The following is a 21,588-nucleotide window of genomic DNA, read 5'->3' on the forward strand; positions in this document are numbered from 1 at the left end:
CTCTTGCTTGGAGCGGCCCGCAGGCCCACATATACCTGGTTGATGGGGTTCTGGGAGTTGTTCTACTGCCCAAGCCCGGCCCGAGGCCAGGCTTGACTTGTGAGAGTTTGGTCCACCAGGCTGTTGCTTGGAGCGGCCCGCAGGCCCACATATACCTGGTTGATGGGGTTCTGGGAGTTGTTCTACTGCCCAAGCCCGGCCCGAGGCCAGGCTTGACTTGTGAGAGTTTGGTCCACCAGGCTGTTGCTTGGAGCGGCCCGCAGGCCCACATATACCTGGTTGATGGGGTGCATGGAGTTGTTCTACTGCCCAAGCCCGGCCCGAGGCCAGGCTTGACTTGTGAGAGTTTGGTCCACCAGGCTGTTGCTTGGAGCGGCCCGCAGGCCCACATATACCTGGTTGATGGGGTTCTGGGAGTTGTTCTACTGCCCAAGCCCGGCCCGAGGCCAGGCTTGACTTGTGAGAGTTTGGTCCACCAGGCTGTTGCTTGGAGCGGCCCGCAGGCCCACATATACCTGGTTGATGGGGTTCTGGGAGTTGTTCTACTGCCCAAGCCCGGCCCGAGGCCAGGCTGGACTTGTGAGAGTTTGGTCCACCAGGCTGTTGCTTGGAGCGGCCCGCAGGCCCACATATACCTGGTTGATGGGGTTCTGGGAGTTGTTCTACTGCCCAAGCCCGGCCCGAGGCCAGGCTTGACTTGTGAGAGTTTGGTCCACCAGGCTGTTGCTTGGAGCGGCCCGCAGGCCCACATATACCTGGTTGATGGGGTTCTGGGAGTTGTTCTACTGCCCAAGCCCGGCCCGAGGCCAGGCTTGACTTGTGAGAGTTTGGTCCACCAGGCTGTTGCTTGGAGCGGCCCGCAGGCCCACATATACCTGGTTGATGGGGTTCTGGGAGTTCTTCTACTCCCCAAGCCCGGCCCGAGGCCAGGCTTGACTTGTGAGAGTTTGGTCCACCAGGCTGTTGCTTGGAGCGGCCCGCAGGCCCACATATACCTGGTTGATGGGGTTCTGGGAGTTCTTCTACTGCCCAAGCCCGGCCCGAGGCCAGGCTTGACTTGTGAGAGTTTGGTCCACCAGGCTGTTGCTTGGAGCGGCCCGCAGGCCCACATATACCTGGTTGATGGGGTTCTGGGAGTTGTTCTACTGCCCAAGCCTGGCCCGAGGCCAGGCTTGACTTGTGAGAGTTTGGTCCACCAGGCTGTTGCTTGGAGCGGCCCGCAGGCCCACATATACCTGGTTGATGGGGTTCTGGGAGTTGTTCTACTGCCCAAGCCCGGCCCGAGGCCAGGCTGGACTTGTGAGAGTTTGGTCCACCAGGCTGTTGCTTGGAGCGGCCCGCAGGCCCACATATACCTGGTTGATGGGGTTCTGGGAGTTGTTCTACTGCCCAAGCCCGGCCCGAGGCCAGGCTTGACTTGTGAGAGTTTGGTCCACCAGGCTGTTGCTTGGAGCGGCCCGCAGGCCCACATATACCTGGTTGATGGGGTTCTGGGAGTTGTTCTACTGCCCAAGCCCGGCCCGAGGCCAGGCTTGACTTGTGAGAGTTTGGTCCACCAGGCTGTTGCTTGGAGCGGCCCGCAGGCCCACATATACCTGGTTGATGGGGTTCTGGGAGTTCTTCTACTCCCCAAGCCCGGCCCGAGGCCAGGCTTGACTTGTGAGAGTTTGGTCCACCAGGCTGTTGCTTGGAGCGGCCCGCAGGCCCACATATACCTGGTTGATGGGGTTCTGGGAGTTCTTCTACTGCCCAAGCCCGGCCCGAGGCCAGGCTTGACTTGTGAGAGTTTGGTCCACCAGGCTGTTGCTTGGAGCGGCCCGCAGGCCCACATATACCTGGTTGATGGGGTTCTGGGAGTTCTTCTACTGCCCAAGCCCGGCCCGAGGCCAGGCTTGACTTGTGAGAGTTTGGTCCACCAGGCTGTTGCTTGGAGCGGCCCGCAGGCCCACATATACCTGGTTGATGGGGTTCTGGGAGTTCTTCTACTCCCCAAGCCCGGCCCGAGGCCAGGCTTGACTTGTGAGAGTTTGGTCCACCAGGCTGTTGCTTGGAGCGGCCCGCAGGCCCACATATACCTGGTTGATGGGGTTCTGGGAGTTCTTCTACTCCCCAAGCCCGGCCCGAGGCCAGGCTTGACTTGTGAGAGTTTGGTCCACCTGGCTGTTGCTTGGAGCGGCCCGCAGGCCCACATATACCTGGTTGATGGGGTTCTGGGAGTTCTTCTACTCCCCAAGCCCGGCCCGAGGCCAGGCTTGACTTGTGAGAGTTTGGTCCACCAGGCTGTTGCTTGGAGCGGCCCGCAGGCCCACATATACCTGGTTGATGGGGTTCTGGGAGTTCTTCTACTGCCCAAGCCCGGCCCGAGGCCAGGCTTGACTTGTGAGAGTTTGGTCCACCAGGCTGTTGCTTGGAGCGGTCCGCAGGCCCACATATACCTGGTTGATGGGGTTCTGGGAGTTCTTCTACTGCCCAAGCCCGGCCCGAGGCCAGGCTTGACTTGTGAGAGTTTGGTCCACCAGGCTGTTGCTTGGAGCGGCCCGCAGGCCCACATATACCTGGTTGATGGGGTTCTGGGAGTTCTTCTACTGCCCAAGCCCGGCCCGAGGCCAGGCTTGACTTGTGAGAGTTTGGTCCACCAGGCTGTTGCTTGGAGCGGCCCGCAGGCCCACACACCCACCACAGCCCAGTTGGTCCGGCTTATATCCAAGAATATAAGAGTAACAATGTTCTGTAGTCTGTACTCTCACAAACCCATGTACCTTCTTGTATACAATACAATACAATACAATACAATACAATTTTATTTAGGTAAGGTACATACATACAATAAATATTTACAAGGATTGGTTGACTTATAGGTATAGCTAGTACATACAATGCCTAAAGCCACTATTACGCAAAGCGTTTCGGGCATGATAAACTTAAATGACAAGCTTAATACTAAATGAGCATAATGAGTAGAATGAAAACAAGAAATGAAAACATAGATGAAAAAGCAGCACAAATACAATTATGTCGACAAACAGCGCTCTTTAAAGAAAAAAACAGACATTGGTTGACAATAGAAGGGTAAGGTAGGTTACAGGGAATTTATTAGGTATAGCTTCGCTTTTAACTTAAACTGGTTGAGAGGTACAGTCTTTAACATGGTTGGGAAGGTCATTCCACATTCTGGGCCCCTTGATTTGTAGAGCATTTCTAGTTTGATTAAGTCGTACTCTAGGAATATCAAAACTGTATTTATTTCTGGTGTGATGCTCATGGGTTCTGATACAACCTTCTATGAAGCTTTTGAGATCAGGATTGGCATTATAGTTTAGCGTTTTATATATGTATAATACACATGAGAGAATGTGCAGTGACTTAATGTCTAACATATTCAGAGATTTAAGTAGGGGTACCGAGTGGTGTCTGGGGCCAGAATTGGATATTGTCCTAATAGCAGCTTTGTGTTGAGTAATTAGAGGACGTAAGTGATTTTGGGTAGTAGAGCCCCAAGCACAAATACCATAGTTGAGATATGGATAGATAAGGGAGTAATAGAGAGTCACCAGGGCAGGGCGTGGTACATAATATCTGATCTTAGAAAGAATGCCCACAGTTTTTGAAACTTTTTTTGATATGTTTAGAATGTGTCCCTGGAAATTAAACTTGTGGTCAATGAGAATGCCAAGGAATTTGCCATCTAATTTGTTACAAATTTGGGTATTGTTTATTTTGAGATTTATTTGATTAGAGGATTTATTGCCAAACAGAATATAAAAGGTTTTGTCAATGTTAAGGGTGAGTTTGTTGGCAGTTAGCCACAGATGGACTTTATTTAGCTCAGTATTTACTGTGGCATTTAGAGCAAGGGGATCAGGACTGGAGTAAATGAAGGTTGTGTCGTCAGCAAATAGAATTGGTTTGAGGTGTTGGGAGGCATTTGGAAGGTCATTAATGTAGATGAGAAAGAGGAGAGGGCCAAGTATGCTGCCCTGGGGAACACCAATGTTGATGGGTAGGGTGGGAGAAATTGTATTATTCACAGAAACATATTGGAGCCTGTCAGTAAGGTAGGATTTGAGGTATTGTAGGGAGTGTCCTCTGACTCCATAATGATGTAATTTAAGAAGAAGGTTTTGGTGGTTGACAGTGTCAAAAGCTTTACGCAGGTCCACAAACAACCCAACAGAGAACTCATTTTTATCAAGAGCTGTATGAATCGAGTTAAGCATACTAATAAGTGCATCGTTAGTGCTTTTTTGGGGTCTGAAGCCATATTGGCAAGGGCTAAGTATATTGAGTTTGGCTAGATATGAGTAAAGCTGCTTATAGATTAGTTTTTCAAAAATTTTTGACAAGTTTGGCAGGATAGATATAGGTCTGTAGTTGTTAACATCTGTGAGATTACCACATTTGTGGACAGGCGTTACTCTCGCTTTTTTTAGAATATCTGGGAAGGTTTGGAGTTCAAGTGACTTGTTGAAGAGCAAAGCAATAGCAGGGGCTAAAGATCTGGAGGCTTTTTTGTAAATTAAAGTTGGTATCTCCTCAAGGGCACCAGACTTGGTTTGAAGGGAAAGGATTATCTCATTGACGTCAGTGGAATTAATAGGCTTTAGGTACAGAGACTGTGGATAGTTACCTGAAAGATAGTCATTAATGTCTGTACTGGAAGATGGAATATCATTTGCAAGGGATGAACCAATGGAAGAGAAGAACCTATTGAACTCAGTAGCAGAATCAGAGGCTGAAAGCTGACCATCGTTATTAGACAGGAGAGTCGGTTTGTTATTTAAAGACTTCTTTGATCCCAATATTTGAGAAATTGTGCTCCAAGTTTGTTTAATGTTGCTCTTTATTTGGGTAAATTTATCTTCATAGTATTTAGTTTTGGCTCGTCTAATTATCTTAGACAGCAATAATGAGTAATTCTTTGAGAATTCTTTGGAGACAATTCCTAACCTATACTTCTTCTCAAGGTCATGTTTTTTATTGTATATAAATATATCTCAAGGTCATGTTTTTTATTGTATATAAATATAAATATTATTGTATATAAATAAATATATATTTATTGTATATAAATATAAATGTATATATATTTATTGTTTTTATTATTGTATATAAATAAATAATCAAATATACTGTAATTTTCATGTATTGTAATATTTATAATTCATAAGATAATCAGCGATACTAATAATCTACTGCACCACACACAAGTTTAGTCACATATATATCTTTGGATTTTTTTGTTTAAGTGTATGCTTAACTCATTTTCTCTGAAATGGCTTGAAGAATATAATTTTCTGTAATTAAAATTCTAGGGCATACTCAAATAGTTTTTGATTTTCATATTTCACATGTTTGGGAATAGTACACCATATTGTTACGGGCTCACCATAGCCCGTGCTACATGGACACTTCGTTCTGAGTAGTTAAATCAAAAAACAACAACAACACCATATTAAATGTAACAAAACTTAACAAAATCTAAACTATCTTAATCTTAACTTGAACTGAACCTAACCATACCATGGATAAGGAGAAAATAATTGCACTAATTCTGTAGTGGCATTGAAGTGATTACTTCAGGAGGACAGATTAGAACAAGAAAGCTCAGGAAAATAACTGTTTCGGAGACGGATATCCGGACAGGTATCTGGAGACGGATATCCGGACGGGTATCCGGAGACGGATATCCGGATGGGTATCCGGAGACAGATACCTGTTCAACCAGGTATCGACCAGACGAAAAAGTCAAATCTATAGTCACTGTGCCATATGAAGAGGCGACAATGAAATAAAGAAGAACACCTGCGGATGACCGAATAGTTTAAAAAATATATGCAAGGATGCATGAATGACCATCCACCCCATCAAAGATGCCTACACAAGAACGGACCAGCCATGAGTACAATCGACACACCACGCAAGTAAAATATGGGTGCCAGACTCTGAACCACAAGAGGAACAAACCCTGAATACTGTTGAGAGCAGCGGCGATAATAGAACCATAGGCGATGAGTCACAATAACGTGGCTAAAGTATGTTGACCAGACCACACACTAGAAGGTGAAAGGACGACGACGTTTCGGTCCGTCCTGCACAATTCTCAAGTCGATTGTGAGAATGGTCCAGGACGGACCGAAACGTCGTCGTCCCTTCACCTTCTAGTGTGTGGTCTGGTCAACAGAACCACAAACAGGGACAGTGCCCAAAGGGTCCTCAGAGAAACGGGGAATAAAGGCCATACAGCCAAAGCAGTCCGTCACACAACCACTCGGCAAGGCAATGAGGAGACCGGGCGCCCCTTACAAAAGAGAAATGATACACCAGCCAAGACCAGCAGCAGCATGGAAGGAACACCTTACTAGCGGCCCAGACCAGGTTCAAGCAAGACAACCTGGATAAAGCCTTGAACCCTGGCTAGCAGACAAACCAACCAGCTAGGTGCCCAAACCAGACAGTCTTCGAGGGCAGGCAAAAACGCGGGAGCCCAAAACACAAAACTCAGCCTCAGCCTCCCCCCCCCCCATCTAACCAGAGAATGTCCCAAGTGCCATAGACCAACCAAAAGACCAAAGAGCCCCATGGTTGACCAAAGAGTCCAAACAGCCTTCAACACCAGGAAACCCAAAATGCCCCAAGATGCAGCCCGGAGACCCAATGAGTCACAAACCAAGTCTTTTAACTGCTGGAGCAGAAAACAACTCAAATGAGACCAAGTATAAATTATGACCCGAAAGAAACTCTAAGAAACCTGAGAAGGTGAAAACCCGAAGCACATATATGGAGACCAGAGCAGCAAGGAATACACCGGAAGAAGGGCATTATAATACATATTGTACAGACCAGTACTTCCATGTCTAACAAACTGAAGCCCATTCTTTACATTCCAATTAGGTGAAGATAATGTATACACTTAATGTGCATCCTCAAACAGGTGTAAAATATTCCCACCTAGGCTACATAAATAGCCTAGGTGAAACCTAGGCTAGATAAGGCTAGGCTAGGTGAAACCTAGGCTAGATAAGGCTAGGCTAGGTGAAACCTAGGCTAGATAAGGCTAGGCTAGGTGAAACCTAGGCTAGATAAGGCTAGGCTAGGTGAAACCTAGGCTAGATAAGGCTAGACTAGGTGAAACCTAGCCTAGATAAAACACGAGACATGAAAGTTGTAATAAGCTAATGTTAACGTTACAGAACAAGAAGATAAGCCTACAATTCTACAAATAATGTCAATCAGAAGTACCTTCGCTTCAGTGCTGGCCCAGGTGGCCGCCACCATCAACACCACCACAGCTGCCCACACCTTCATGTCTGCAAAGAAATATAACATTTAGTTAACTATATCACAAAAGTTGCACAAATAATTAATACGTCCGTAACTAACTTCTTCCTACATCAAATTATTTTTACATATGAAAACATACAAAGTTCTGTGTCATTTTATCACGTAACATAGACTTATGTGTGATAAGGATCTAGTTCTTCATCTTGTATATTACTTTTGGTTTTAAACTTAACTTTGAGCAAAGTTAAATTTTCAAGTTTATATATGAATGCATTAGACTGTTTTATAACAGGAAATTGTTTCAGCACGTGTTACTCTGGCTATAGAAGAGCACGCTCTCAGGATATGAAGCCAATATATCCCTGGAAACACAAACCGAAAACTGTCTCTATTTTCCGCTTGTTACAACCTGTAATAAAGTTGTTACATCTTGGCTTAACGTATCTATGACGTATTAGACCGTTGTTACAACTTGCTATATTGGTTGTTATAACTGGTTATAGGAGGTGTTAAAACTTGTTCGAACGTTGTACCAACGTCGTAGTTACGGTGTGTGTATGGCAGGGATATTAATCCTGCATGTGCCCTATAACGGGGCTTGGGGGCAGCTAGCATCGCTCCCCTAGAATTATTTAATTTACTCCATTATTTAATGTAAATATCACATAAAAAATTACTGTATAATAGTTCTAATTGAGATGTAACTCGGTGAGATAATCACAAACATAACAGAATGATGATTTGTACTTTGCTTTATAAACACATCAAAATGGTAATAACATTAAACCAAGACATACAACAAATTCAATAAGTAAAACATTACAATTTGGTGCATGCAGTGCCACAATCTCGGGGAATTCCGGCTAATAGAACTGAAACTGTTAAATTAACAGACGAGGCTGGAGCCAGATTCACGAAGCAGTTACGCAAGCACTTACGAACGTGTACACATCTTTCCTCAATCTTTGACGGCTTTGGTTACATTTATTAAACAGTTTACAAGCATGAAAACTTGCCAATCAACTGTTGTTATTGTTATAAACAGCCTCCTGGTGCTTCCGAGCTCATTAATTGTTTAATAATTGTAAACAAAGCCGCCAAAGATTGAGAATAGATGTATAGGTTCGTAAGTGCTTGCGTAACTGCTTCGTGAATCTGGCCCCTGGTCATCAACCTTCCCAATTGTTAAATAATTCCATCAAACCATCCAGTCATGAATGACTCAAGATGTGTTCTACCAGACGCCTCAACCATCAACCCAACAACCATTTATAAGCTGCCATGGCAGTCCGTCCTCCTCAGGTTTCCCAACGTCAAAAAAACGGTCAATTTAGTGTCCTCTCCAAACCTTCCAGAGGACCTTAAACAGGAAAACGGGACAGTAAGTCACTTGCGCCAGCCGCTGCCATTTTCTAGCACGATAATATTTGGCCGTAAGTAACGCATACGTGCGAAAAGCGACGTTCTTTGTAGAAGGAGAGGTTGGCCATGGGGTGCCTCGAGACGTCACAGTCCTCCGCAAGGTGTCTGACTTTGCTCTCTGCCCGACAGTATTTTGGTGCGTGTGTGTGTGAATATGTCATAAGTTACATCCAGCAAACTGGTCAAGATTCCTCCAGGACACTTGGGACAATTTCTAGAGAGGATTCATAGTCCTTCATTAATGAGCAACGCCAGACAGTAAGATACTTTTACTGAGCATCTATCTACCTTAAGAGTCCTCATCCAGCCCCAGTGGAACTGATCCAGTTATTTTAAAGAAGACCATTCCTTCAGCAATCTTCAGGGGCCAGATTCACGAAGCAGTTACGCAAGAACTTACGAACGTGTGCATCTTTTCTCAATCTTTGCCGGCTTTGTTTACATTTATTAAACAGTTTACAAGCATGAAAACTTGCCAATCAACTGTTGTTATGGTTATAAACAGCCTCCTGGTGCTTCCGAGCTCATTAACTGTTTAATAATTGTAAACAAAACCGCCAAAGATTGAGAAAAGATGTACAGGTTCGTAAGTGTTTGCGTAACTGCTTCGTGATTCTGCCCTGGGACAGTTCAGAGGTCTCATCCCAGTGCTTACAACAAAAGGCTCTGACCTGGTATTTTCTGTCATGTATATACAATGGCATACGAGTAATTATATGTTTTATCATCACTAAAAATTAACCTCATAGTAATGAAAGAATAAAAAAAATTAATTCTGCCCCGAGGGACGAGTTTATTAGGCAGCGTCACTCATCCTGCGAGTGGACACACCGCCAAACACACACCGAAACTACTACGTTGGTACAACGTTCGAACAAGTATGACCACCTCCTATAACCAGTTATAACAACCAATATAGCAAGTTGTAACAACTTTCTAATACGTCATAAACACGGTAAGCCAAGATGTAACAACTTTATTACAAGTTGTAACAAGCGGAAAATAGAAACAGTTTCGGTTTGTGTTTCCAGGGGCTCATGCATGCACACCGGCATAGCAGCATGTACAACACTCCCCAATAGGAAGAAAACCCCGCTGGGTTGTTCATCATCCTGTGGTTGCCGTAGTTATGGCTCAACACGCCAACTAGAGCGAGTGTGCGACAGAGAGCCATAAAAACGTGTGTTGATGTGCGGACCAGACACTTCCACCCACCCGCCGGCCCCGCCCGCCCCTCTAAACATGTCTGTGAAGTATATCGCCATCACCCACGTCCTTACAGCTCTGTCACACATGACTCGATATATTTATATATATCCACAACATTAATATCAATTCCTGAGCCGCAATAGCCTCAGAAATTGAACCAATCAGAATTGAATCATTTAGCTAAGCCAATTTGTCATCAGCCTGGGAGCCCGACACGGAGGGCGTGCCTGGGAGCCCGACACGGAGGGCGTGCCTGGGAGCCCGACACGGAGGGCGTGCCTGGGAGCCCGACACGGAGGGCGTGCCTGGGAGCCCGACACGGAGGGCGTGCCTGGGAGCCCGACACGGAGGGCGTGCCTGGGAGCCCGACACGGAGGGCGTGCCTGGGAGCCCGACACGGAGGGCGTGCCTGGGAGCCCGACACGGAGGGCGTGCCTGGGAGCCCGACACGGAGGGCGTGCCTGGGAGCCCGACACGGAGGGCGTGCCTGGGAGCCCGACACGGAGGGCGTGCCTGGGAGCCCGACACGGAGGGCGTGCCTGGGAGCCCGACACGGAGGGCGTGTCTGGGAGCCCGACACGGAGGGCGTGCCTGGGAGCCCGACACGGAGGGCGTGCCAGGGAGCCGAACACGGAGGGCGTGCCTGGGAGCCCGACACGGAGGGCGTGCCAGGGAGCCGGACACGGAGGGCGTGCCTGGGAGCCCGACACGGAGGGCGTGCCTGGGAGCCCGACACGGAGGGCGTGCCAGGGAGCCGGACACGGAGGGCGTGCCTGGGAGCCACACACACACACACACACACGCACACACACACACACACACACACACACACACACACACACACACACACACACACACACACACACACACACACACGAAGACAGCAGGAGGAGCCACATGAGCGGAGACTTAAGGAGGGCGCCTGAAGATGGCAGCAGCAGTGAGTGCCAGCGTGGCACCTATGACGTCACCCCGACACACACACAATTATTACAATATGTAAAATATAAACAAACTCATTAGCTTTCAAGATCATTTGTGGTCAGAACAGAGTGTAAACATTGTCTTGGGAGCAACGGATTTGTGTCAACACGGAAGGTGATGTTGTTATGTTTTGTGACGTCATCAGGGCGCTGACCGCAGCTGTGGCGCCCTTAACCCCCACCATGGGGCCCCCCACCCACCTCAACCCCCACCATGGTGCCCCCCACCCTCCTCAACCCCCACCATGGGGACCCCCACCCCCCTCAACCCCCACCATGGTGCCCCCACCCCCCTCATCCCCCACCATGGTGCCCCCACCCCCCTCAACCCCCACCATGGGGCCCCCACCCTCCTCAACCCCCACCATGGGGCCCCCACCCTCCTCAACCCCCACCATGGTGCCCCCCACCCTCCTCAGCCCCCACCATGGTGCCCCCCACCCTCCTCAACCCCCACCATGGTGCCCCCCACCCTCCTCAACCCCCACCATGGGGCCCCCCACCCTCCTCAACCCCCACCATGGTGCCCCCCACCCTCCTCAACCCCCACCATGGTGCCCCCACCCTCCTCAACCCCCACCATGGGGCCCCCACCCCCCTCAACCCCCACCATGGTGCCCCCCACCCTCCTCAACCCCCACCATGGTGCCCCCCACCCTCCTCAACCCCCACCATGGAGCCCCCCACCCTCCTCAACCCCCACCATGGTGCCCCCCACCCTCCTCAACCCCCACCATGGTGCCCCCACCCTCCTCAACCCCCACCATGATGCCCCCCACCCTCCTCAACCCCCACCATGGTGCCCCCCACCCCCCTCAACCCCCACCATGGGGCCCCCGCCCTCCTCAACCCCCAACATGGGGAGGTAGGGGAGGACGGGGTGACAGTCACATCTCCCACACATCACAGGATGTTAATAATGCCGACACCCACACACACCCCCACTGCTCCCACGCCACATTGTTAGCTGATGATGCAAAAATTATGAGGAGGATTGAAACAGAGGACGATAGTAGGAGGCTACAAGATGACCTAGACAGACTGAGTGAATGGTCCAACAAAAGGCTGTTGAAGTTCAACCCGAGTAAATGCAAAGTAATGAAACTAGGTGGTGGAAATAGGAGGCCAAACACAGGATACAGAATAGGAGATGAAGTACTTCATGAAACGGACAGAGAGAAAGATCTAGGAGTTGATATCACACCAAACCTGTCTCCTGAAGCCCACATAAAGAGAATAACGTCTGCGGCATATGCGAGGCTGGCTAACATCAGAACAGCGTTCAGGAACCTGTGTAAGGAATCATTCAGAAGCTACAAAATCCTCAGAGGAATCGACAGGGTAAACAAAGATAAACTATTCAACACTGGTGGGACGCGAACAAGGGGACACAGGTGGAGACTGAGTACCCACATGAGCCACAGAGACGTTAGAAGGAACTTTTTCAGTGTCAGAGTAGTTAACAGGTGGAATGCATTAGGCAGTGATGTGGTGGAGGCTGACTCCATACACAGTTTCAAATGTAGATATGATAGAGCCCAATAGGCTCAGGAACCTGTACACCTGTTGATTGACAGTTGAGAGGCGGGACCAAAGAGCCAGAGCTCAACCCCCGCAAGCACTCATATTCCACATGGTGAGACTACACCCGGCTGTTCCCGGGTCTCTCCCCCCCCCCCCCCCTTTCTCAGTCATAAGAGGTCAAAACATTACCAACAAAAGGCCTCTGTGGCCAACACTTCCCAGATAAAGTGTTCATGAGAACATCAGCGGCGTCATAAGAGCCAATATTCCGTCACGGGCGACGCTGCAACCGTCCCTGGCCTATGTCACTCCCACACACACCCATGTGTAGTCTTGAAGAGTTGGGTGAGGCTTTCCCTAAGCTTCTGGAGAGAGAGAGAGAGAGAGAGAGAGAGAGAGAGAGAGAGAGAGAGAGAGAGAGAGAGAGAGAGAGACACAGAGAGAGAGAGAGAGAGAGAGAGAGAGAGAGAGAGGAGAGAGAGAGAGAGAGAGAGAGAGAGAGAGAGAGAGAGAGAGAGAGAGAGAGAGACACAGAGAGAGAGAGAGAGAGAGAGAGAGAGAGAGAGAGAGAGAGAGAGAGAGACACAGAGAGAGAGAGAGAGAGACACAGAGAGAGAGAGAGAGAGACACAGAGAGAGAGAGAGAGAGAGACAGAGAGAGAGAGAGAGAGAGACACAGAGAGAGAGAGAGAGAGACACAGAGAGAGAGAGAGAGAGAGAGACACAGAGAGAGAGAGAGAGACACAGAGAGAGAGAGAGAGAGACACAGAGGAGAGAGAGAGAGAGACACAGAGAGAGAGAGAGAGAGAGAGAGAGAGAGAGAGAGAGAGAGAGAGAGAGAGAGAGAGAGAGAGAGAGAGAGAGAGAGAGAGAGAGAGAGACACACAGAGAGAGAGACACAGAGAGAGAGAGAGAGAGAGACACAGAGAGAGAGAGAGAGAGAGAGAGAGAGAGAGAGAGAGAGAGAGAGAGAGAGAGAGAGAGAGAGAGACACACAGAGAGAGAGAGAGAGAGACACAGAGAGAGAGAGAGAGAGAGAGAGAGAGAGAGAGAGAGAGAGAGAGAGAGAGAGAGAGAGAGAGAGAGAGAGACACACACACAGAGAGAGAGACACAGAGAGAGAGAGAGAGAGACACAGAGAGAGAGAGAGAGAGAGAGAGACACAGAGAGAGAGAGAGAGAGAGAGAGAGAGAGAGAGAGAGAGAGAGAGAGAGAGAGAGAGAGAGAGAGAGACACAGAGAGAGAGAGAGAGAGACACAGAGAGAGAGAGAGACACAGAGAGAGAGAGAGACACAGAGAGAGAGAGAGACACAGAGAGAGAGAGAGAGAGAGAGAGAGAGAGAGAGAGAGAGAGAGAGAGAGAGAGAGAGAGAGAGAGAGAGAGAGAGAGAGAGAGAGAGAGAGAGAGAGAGACATTAATCATATACATAAGAACTATTTTGACCCGACCAGGATTCGAACCCCCGCCGATGAGTCACCCTCTGACACACGAGGCACTGTAACCACTACACCAATGGTCCTATGCTCTAGGAATGGCCAATCCAATTGCACAATTGGCCAATCAGCGATTGGCTACTATTTATATCTAGGTCTAATGGGGCAGTATGGAGTCATTGGAGGTCACGTGATTGTGACGACATAACCACTTGACCCTTGACCTCGAGGGTGACCTGACCTAATGTACTGCCTCCTGAGGGCTAATTGGCTGTTTCCTGGAGCTGCCTCTAACAACGCTGTACTGCTTGTTAGGGAGCCAGAGGGCGGCCCTCGGGGCATCACAGTGCTGCTCATATTGCCCGCTCTCGTTAGAGGTCAAACTCGCTGGGTCCAGTGCCTGTGGACACCTGTGGCTACTTGTGGGCACCTGTGGGTACCTGTGGACACCTGTGGGCACCTGTGGGCACCTGTGGACACCTGTGAACACCTGTGGGCACCTGTGGACACCTGTGGGCACCTGTGGGTACCTGTGGACACCTGTGGGCACCTGTGAACACCTGTGGGCACCTGTGGACAACTGTGAACACCTGTGGGCACCTGTGGGTACCTGTGGACACCTGTGGGCACCTGTGGGCACCTGTGGGTACCTGTGGACACCTGTGAACACCTGTGAACACCTGTGGGCACCTGTGGGCACCTGTGGGCACCTGTGGGTACCTGTGGACACCTGTGAACACCTGTGGGCACTTGTGGGTACCTGTGGGCACCTGTGGGTACCTGTGGGCACCTGTGGACACCTGTGGGCAGTGTCAGGACAGTGTAAACTGTTTACACCACCAGTGTCAGGACAGTGTAAACTGTTTACACCACCAGTGTCAGGACAGTGTAAACTGTTTACACCACCAGTGTCAGGTCAGTGTAAACTGTTCACACCAACAGTGTCAGGACAGTGTAAACTGTTTACACCACCAGTGTCAGGACAGTGTAAACTGTTTACACCACCAGTGTCAGGTCAGTGTAAACTGTTTACACCACCAGTGTCAGGCCAGTGTAAACTGTTTATACCACCAGTGTCAGGACAGTGTAAACTGTTTACACCACCAGTGTCATGACAGTGTAAACTGTTTACACCACCAGTGTCAGGACAGTGTAAACTGTTTACACCACCAGTGTCAGGACAGTGTAAACTGTTTACACCACCAGTGTCAGGACAGTGTAAACTGTTTACACCACCAGTGTCATGACAGTGTAAACTGTTTACACCACCAATGTCACGACAGTGTAAACTGTTTACACCACCAGTGTCAGGCCAGTGTAAACTGTTTACACCACCAGTGTCATGACAGTGTAAACTGTTTACACCACCAGTGTCATGACAGTATAAACTGTTTACACCACCAGTGTCAGGACAGTGTAAACTGTTTACACCACCAGTGTCAGGCCAGTGTAAACTGTTCACACCACCAGTGTCAGGCCAGTGTAAACTGTTTACACCACCAGTGTCAGGACAGTGTAAACTGTTTACACCACCAGTATCATGACAGTGTAAACTGTTTACACCACCAGTGTCAGGACAGTGTAAACTGTTTACACCACCAGTGTCATGACAGTGTAAACTGTTTACACCACCAGTGTCATGACAGTGTAAACTGTTTACACCACCAGTGTCATGACAGTGTAAACTGTTTACACCACCAGTGTCAGGACAGTGTAAACTGTTCACACCAACAGTGTCAGGACAGTGTAAACTGTTTACACCACCAGTGTCAGGACAGTGTAAACTGTTTACACCACCAGTGTCAGGACAGTGTAAACTGTTTACACCACCAGTGTCAGGACAGTGTAAACTGTTTACACCCGACACCAATGAGGTCACCGCCAGTGTTGCCAACCAGCTGAGTCATTAATATTTTTAGATGTTGCCTTTCACTTTAGTATACATGTTCCTTACGTCCAGCTGACACTCACGTCCAGCTGACACTCAAGTCCAGCTGACACTCACGTCCAGCTGACACTCAAGTCCAGCTGACACTCACGTCCAGCTGACACTCAAGTCCAGCTGACACTCACGTCCAGCTGACACTCACGTCCAACTGACACTCACGTCCAGCTGACACTCAAGTCCAGCTGACACTCAAGTCCAGCTGACACTCACGTCCAGCTGACACTCAAGTCCAGCTGACACTCAAGTCCAGCTGACACTCACGTCCAGCTGACACTCACGTCCAGCTGACACTCAAGTCCAGCTGACACTCACGTCCAGCTGACACTCAAGTCCAGCTGACACTCACGTCCAGCTGACACTCAAGTCCAGCTGACACTCACGTCCAGCTGACACGTCCAGCTGACACTCAAGTCCAGCTGACACTCAAGTCCAGCTGACACGTCCAGCTGACACTCACGTCCAGCTGACACTCAAGTCCAGCTGACACGTCCAGCTGACACTCAAGTCCAGCTGACACTCAAGTCCAGCTGACACTCACGTCCAACTAACCCCCACGTCCAGCTGACCCCCACGTCCTGCTGACACTCAAGTCCTGCTGACACTCAAGTCCAGCTGACACTCACGTCCAGCTGACACTCAAGTCCTGCTGACACTCAAGTCCAGCTGACACTCACGTCCAGCTGACCCCCACGTCCAGCTGACACTCAAGTCCAGCTGACACTCAAGTCCAGCTGACACTCAAGTCCAGCTGACACTCACGTCCAACTGACCCCCACGTCCAGCTGACACTCAAGTCCAGCTGACACTCAAGTCCAGCTGACACTCACGTCCAGCTGACACTCAAGTCCAGCTGACACTCACGTCCAACTAACCCCCACGTCCAGCTGACACTCAAGTCCAGCTGACACTCACGTCCAACTGACCCCCACGTCCAGCTGACACCTCACGTCAACCTACCAGTGTGAGAGGTGAGGGAGGGAGAGTGTGTGAGAGAGAGAGGGTGAGGAGGGAGCCAGACAGGGTGTAATAAGAAGGGTTACATAACCAGGGTGTGCTCCAGGGCCACACCCACCCGCCCACCAGGCCTCCCACCCGCTCACCCGCCCACCAGGCCACCCACCCGCCCACCCGCCCACCAGGCCACCCACCCGCCCACCAGGGCCACACCCACCCGCCCACCAGGGCCACACCCACCCGCCCACCAGGCCACCAGGCCACACCATGAAGAACTTTCACATATTTACATATATTATTATGGGCTGTGAGGACACATGTTTTTATTTGGTACGTTGACACGTGGTGTCAAGGGAGTACACATATTTAGTCCACTGGACACTGGTCGAGGGACACATAGTAACGCCCCTGGAAACAAAACAATAACAAATATGTGTCCAGCCATGTGTCGGGGACCAGTATCGTGAGCCACTAATGTGTGTCCTGGACACATCTTCACTGGACACATCTTCACGACACACCCAGACATGTTGTATGTATCAATGCTGATCAGTCTGATATTTGTTCAGGGTGTTCCTCTCATGTTCATGGTGTTCCTCTCATGTTCATGGTGTTCCTCTCATGTTCAGGGTGTTCCTCTCATGTTCATGGTGTTCCTCTCATGTTCATGGTGTTCCTCTCATGTTCATGGTGTTCCTCTCATGTTCATGGTGTTCCTCTCATGTTCAGGGTGTTCCCCTCATGTTCAGGGTGTTCCTCTCATGTTCAGGGTGTTCCTCTCATGTTCAGGGTGTTCCTCTCATGTTCAGGGTGTTCCTCCCATGTTCAGGGTGTTCCTCTCATGTTCATGGTGTTCCTCTCATGTTCAGGGTGTTCCTCCCATGTTCAGGGTGTTCCTCCCATGTTCAGGGTGTTCCTCCCATGTTCAGGGTGTTCCTCTCATGTTCAGGGTGTTCCCCTCATGTTCAGGGTGTTCCCCTCATGTTCATGGTGTTCCCCTCATGTTCAGGGTGTTCCTCTCATGTTCAGGGTGTTCCTCCCATGTTCAGGGTGTTCCCCTCATGTTCATGGTGTTCCCCTCATGTTCATGGTGTTCCTCCCATGTTCAGGGTGTTCCTCCCATGTTCAGGGTGTTCCTCTCATGTTCAGGGTGTTCCTCCCATGTTCAGGGTGTTCCTCCCATGTTCAGGGTGTTCCTCCCATGTTCATGGTGTTCCTCTCATGTTCAGGGTGTTCCTCCCATGTTCAGGGTGTTCCTCTCATGTTCAGGGTGTTCCTCCCATGTTCAGGGTGTTCCCCTCATGTTCAGGGTGTTCCTCCCATGTTCAGGGTGTTCCTCTCATGTTCAGGGTGTTCCCCTCATGTTCAGGGTGTTCCCCTCATGTTCAGGGTGTTCCTCCAACACTCAAGGCGTTCCTCCAACACTCAAGGCGTTCCTCCAACACTCAAGGTGTTCCTCCAACACTCAAGGCGTTCCTCCAACACTCAAGGTGTTCCTCCAACACTCAAGGTGTTCCTCCAACACTCAAGGTGTTCCTCCAACACTCAAGGCGTTCCTCCAACACTCAAGGCGTTCCTCCAACACTCAAGGCGTTCCTCCAACACTCAAGGCGTTCCTCCAACACTCAAGGCGTTCCTCCAACACTCAAGGCGTTCCTCCAACACTCAAGGCGTTCCTCCAACACTCAAGGCGTTCCTCCAACACTCAAGGCGTTCCTCCAACACTCAAGGCGTTCCTCCAACACTCAAGGTGTTCCTCCAACACTCAAGGCGTTCCTCCAACACTCAAGGTGTTCCTCCAACACTCAAGGCGTTCCTCCAACACTCAAGGTGTTCCTCCAACACTCAAGGTGTTCCTCCAACACTCAAGGCGTTCCTCCAACACTCAAGGTGTTCCTCCAACACTCAAGGCGTTCCTCCAACACTCAAGGCGTTCCTCCAACACTCAAGGTGTTCCTCCAACACTCAAGGCGTTCCTCCAACACTCAAGGTGTTCCTCCAACACTCAAGGCGTTCCTCCAACACTCAAGGCGTTCCTCCAACACTCAAGGTGTTCCTCCAACACTCAAGGCGTTCCTCCAACACTCAAGGCGTTCCTCCAACACTCAAGGCGTTCCTCCAACACTCAAGGCGTTCCTCCAACACTCAAGGCGTTCCTCCAACACTCAAGGCGTTCCTGCAACACTCAAGGCGTTCCTCCAACACTCAAGGTGTTCCTCCAACACTCAAGGCGTTCCTCCAACACTCAAGGCGTTCCTCCAACACTCAAGGTGTTCCTCCAACACTCAAGGCGTTCCTCCAACACTCAAGGTGTTCCTCCAACACTCAAGGCGTTCCTCCAACACTCAAGGCGTTCCTCCAACACTCAAGGCGTTCCTCCAACACTCAAGGCGTTCCTCCAACACTCAAGGCGTTCCTCCAACACTCAAGGCGTTCCTCCAACACTCAAGGCGTTCCTCCAACACTCAAGGCGTTCCTCCAACACTCAAGGCGTTCCTCCAACACTCAAGGTGTTCCTCCAACACTCAAGGCGTTCCTCCAACACTCAAGGCGTTCCTCCAACACTCAAGGCGTTCCTCCAACACTCAAGGTGTTCCTCCAACACTCAAGGCGTTCCTCCAACACTCAAGGCGTTCCTCCAACACTCAAGGCGTTCCTCCAACACTCAAGGCGTTCCTCCAACACTCAAGGCGTTCCTCCAACACTCAAGGCGTTCCTCCAACACTCAAGGTGTTCCTCCAACACTCAAGGCGTTCCTCCAACACTCAAGGCGTTCCTCCAACACTCAAGGCGTTCCTCCAACACTCAAGGTGTTCCTCCAACACTCAAGGCGTTCCTCCAACACTCAAGGTGTTCCTCCAACACTCAAGGTGTTCCTCCAACACTCAAGGCGTTCCTCCAACACTCAAGGTGTTCCTGAATGATGTTTGCACATCATTGGCTTAGGATTAATTAAAATATATCACATTTGGGTAGTGAAATAGAACATTTTAGGCCTTAAATTCCCAGGTGGGCAGAGCGGTGCACTTACACTCCAGGCGGGACCAAAGAGCTGAAGGTCAACCCGCGTAAGCACAACTAGGTGAGTGTTAGTACCTAAGTGGTTCTTTGTTCGTTTCTTCTTAGTGACGACTTTTTCTCACCTTGAGAATAATGAGAGACAATTTTGTTGTTTGAGATTGACACCTTAAACACATGTTATGCAGTGTTGTCAGGTGTGTAGAGGCAACATGTGTGGACACACGTGTGTAGAGGCAACATGTGTGGACACACGTGTGTAGAGGCAACATGTGTGGACACACGTGTGTAGAGGCAACATGTGTGTGGGCACATGTGTGTAGAAGCAACATGTGTGGACACAGGTGGTGGTTCATGCCCTGGTGTCCACCACCTGCGCTGTGACCTGCGCCGTGACCTGCGCCGTGACCTGCGCCGTGACCTCACACACATGTCCATATACACAACATTATATATCTTACATGTGTTAGGTTAGGGCACGATAAGCTAGACTAGGTCACCCCCCGTTGGACTGGCTGATGTCTTAAACCCTATACCTCATTTTCTCCAACTTCTCCTCCTACAAAGAACGTCGCTTTTCGCACGTATGCGTTACATACGGCCAAAAATTGTCGTACTGGGAAATGAAAGCGGCTGGCGAAAGTGACGTACTGTCCCGTTTTCTGTTTTGGGGTCCTCTGGTAGGTTAGGATAAGGGCACTTTTTTACATTAACTTTTCTTAACGCAGGGAAACCTGAGGAGGACGGACTGCTCCACATGCCCACCACACCCACTCACCCTCCCTCACCCACACCCTCACCCCCCCCCCCCCACTACACCCACACACACACACCCCCTTCTCTCACGATACAAACATACATATCCTGCCTTAACAAAGTGTGATATGAAGTGTTGGCTCTAAGTGTCCAGACTCACGTCACCTCAACTGACTAAGCCTTGTTTAAAGCTCTTCCAACAAAATTACAAACCCATCTGGGTGGCATCACCGAGGGGCGGGATGGTATAAACAAGAATTAATTCACAAGAATGTTAAGTCCGGCAGCAGGTGAGCTCCTGCACCGCTAGTGAGCGAACACGACGACTACCATAACATGTGTGTAGATGTAGTACTCACTGGTGGCCGTAGGGACGAGCCTGACCTCAGTAACCGAGAAGGAAAGGACCCAACCAGCTCCTTACAAGACCAAGATGGTGACTGAGGACTGGGCGCCCCGGCCAGCCGTGCCCCCGTGCCCCGCCCTGCCCGACCACGCACTTCCACCAGTTTCCACACGCCTTAATGTTTAATTATTTGTCCACTCGCCTAGCACCTGAGAGAGGGCTCGGTTGTGCACACAGCCTGTCCCAGCCGACCTACACAAGCACTCGTGTAGAAGCAGACGTTCCTTACCAGATGGCGGCCTGCAACACCAGTCTCCTTGTAGAAACCTGTGCGGCGCTGCAACTGGCGGAGCAGGACAGTGGAGCAGTCTTTAGACAGTTTTAACAACGGGTGAGTGCCGAGGAAGCTGGGGAAAGGTCGAGCAGCAGGCACACACCGAGGGAGCCTAGAGGAAGGGTCGAGCAGCAGGCACGCACCGAGGGAGTCTAGAGGAAGGGTCGAGCAGCAGGCACACACCGAGGGAGCCTAGAGGAAGGGTCGAGCAGCAGGCACGCACCGAGGGAGACTAGAGGAAGGGTCGAGCAGCAGGCACGCACCGAGGGAGTCTAGAGGAAGGGTCGAGCAGCAGGCACACACCGAGGGAGCCTAGAGGAAGGGTCGAGCAGCAGGCACGCACCGAGGGAGCCTAGAGGAAGGGTCGAGCAGCAGGCACG

General features: G+C 50.1%; 1 protein-coding gene across 2 annotated transcripts in view; it reads right to left on the bottom strand.

Moving 5' to 3' along the window:
* The window catches only part of SPARC (secreted protein, acidic, cysteine-rich), a 33,922-nt gene extending 12,741 nt beyond the window's left edge, over positions 1-21,181 (bottom strand). Inside the window, exons 1-2 of one of the 2 annotated variants that reach the window (XM_069329851.1) lie at positions 21,164-21,181; positions 7,240-7,307 (exon numbers count right to left, since the gene is read on the bottom strand). In XM_069329851.1, the coding sequence (XP_069185952.1) occupies positions 7,240-7,305 (66 nt within the window). In that variant the 5' untranslated portion in view covers positions 7,306-7,307; positions 21,164-21,181. Of the gene's footprint in view, positions 1-7,239; positions 7,308-20,887; positions 21,031-21,163 lie in introns of those variants that run through there. The other variant, XM_045746629.2, reaches the window with a different exon arrangement.
* Positions 21,182-21,588: the final 407 nt, after the last annotated feature.

This window comes from Procambarus clarkii, chromosome 3 (genome assembly GCF_040958095.1).
Source record: "Procambarus clarkii isolate CNS0578487 chromosome 3, FALCON_Pclarkii_2.0, whole genome shotgun sequence".
Lineage (NCBI taxonomy): Eukaryota > Metazoa > Arthropoda > Malacostraca > Decapoda > Cambaridae > Procambarus > Procambarus clarkii.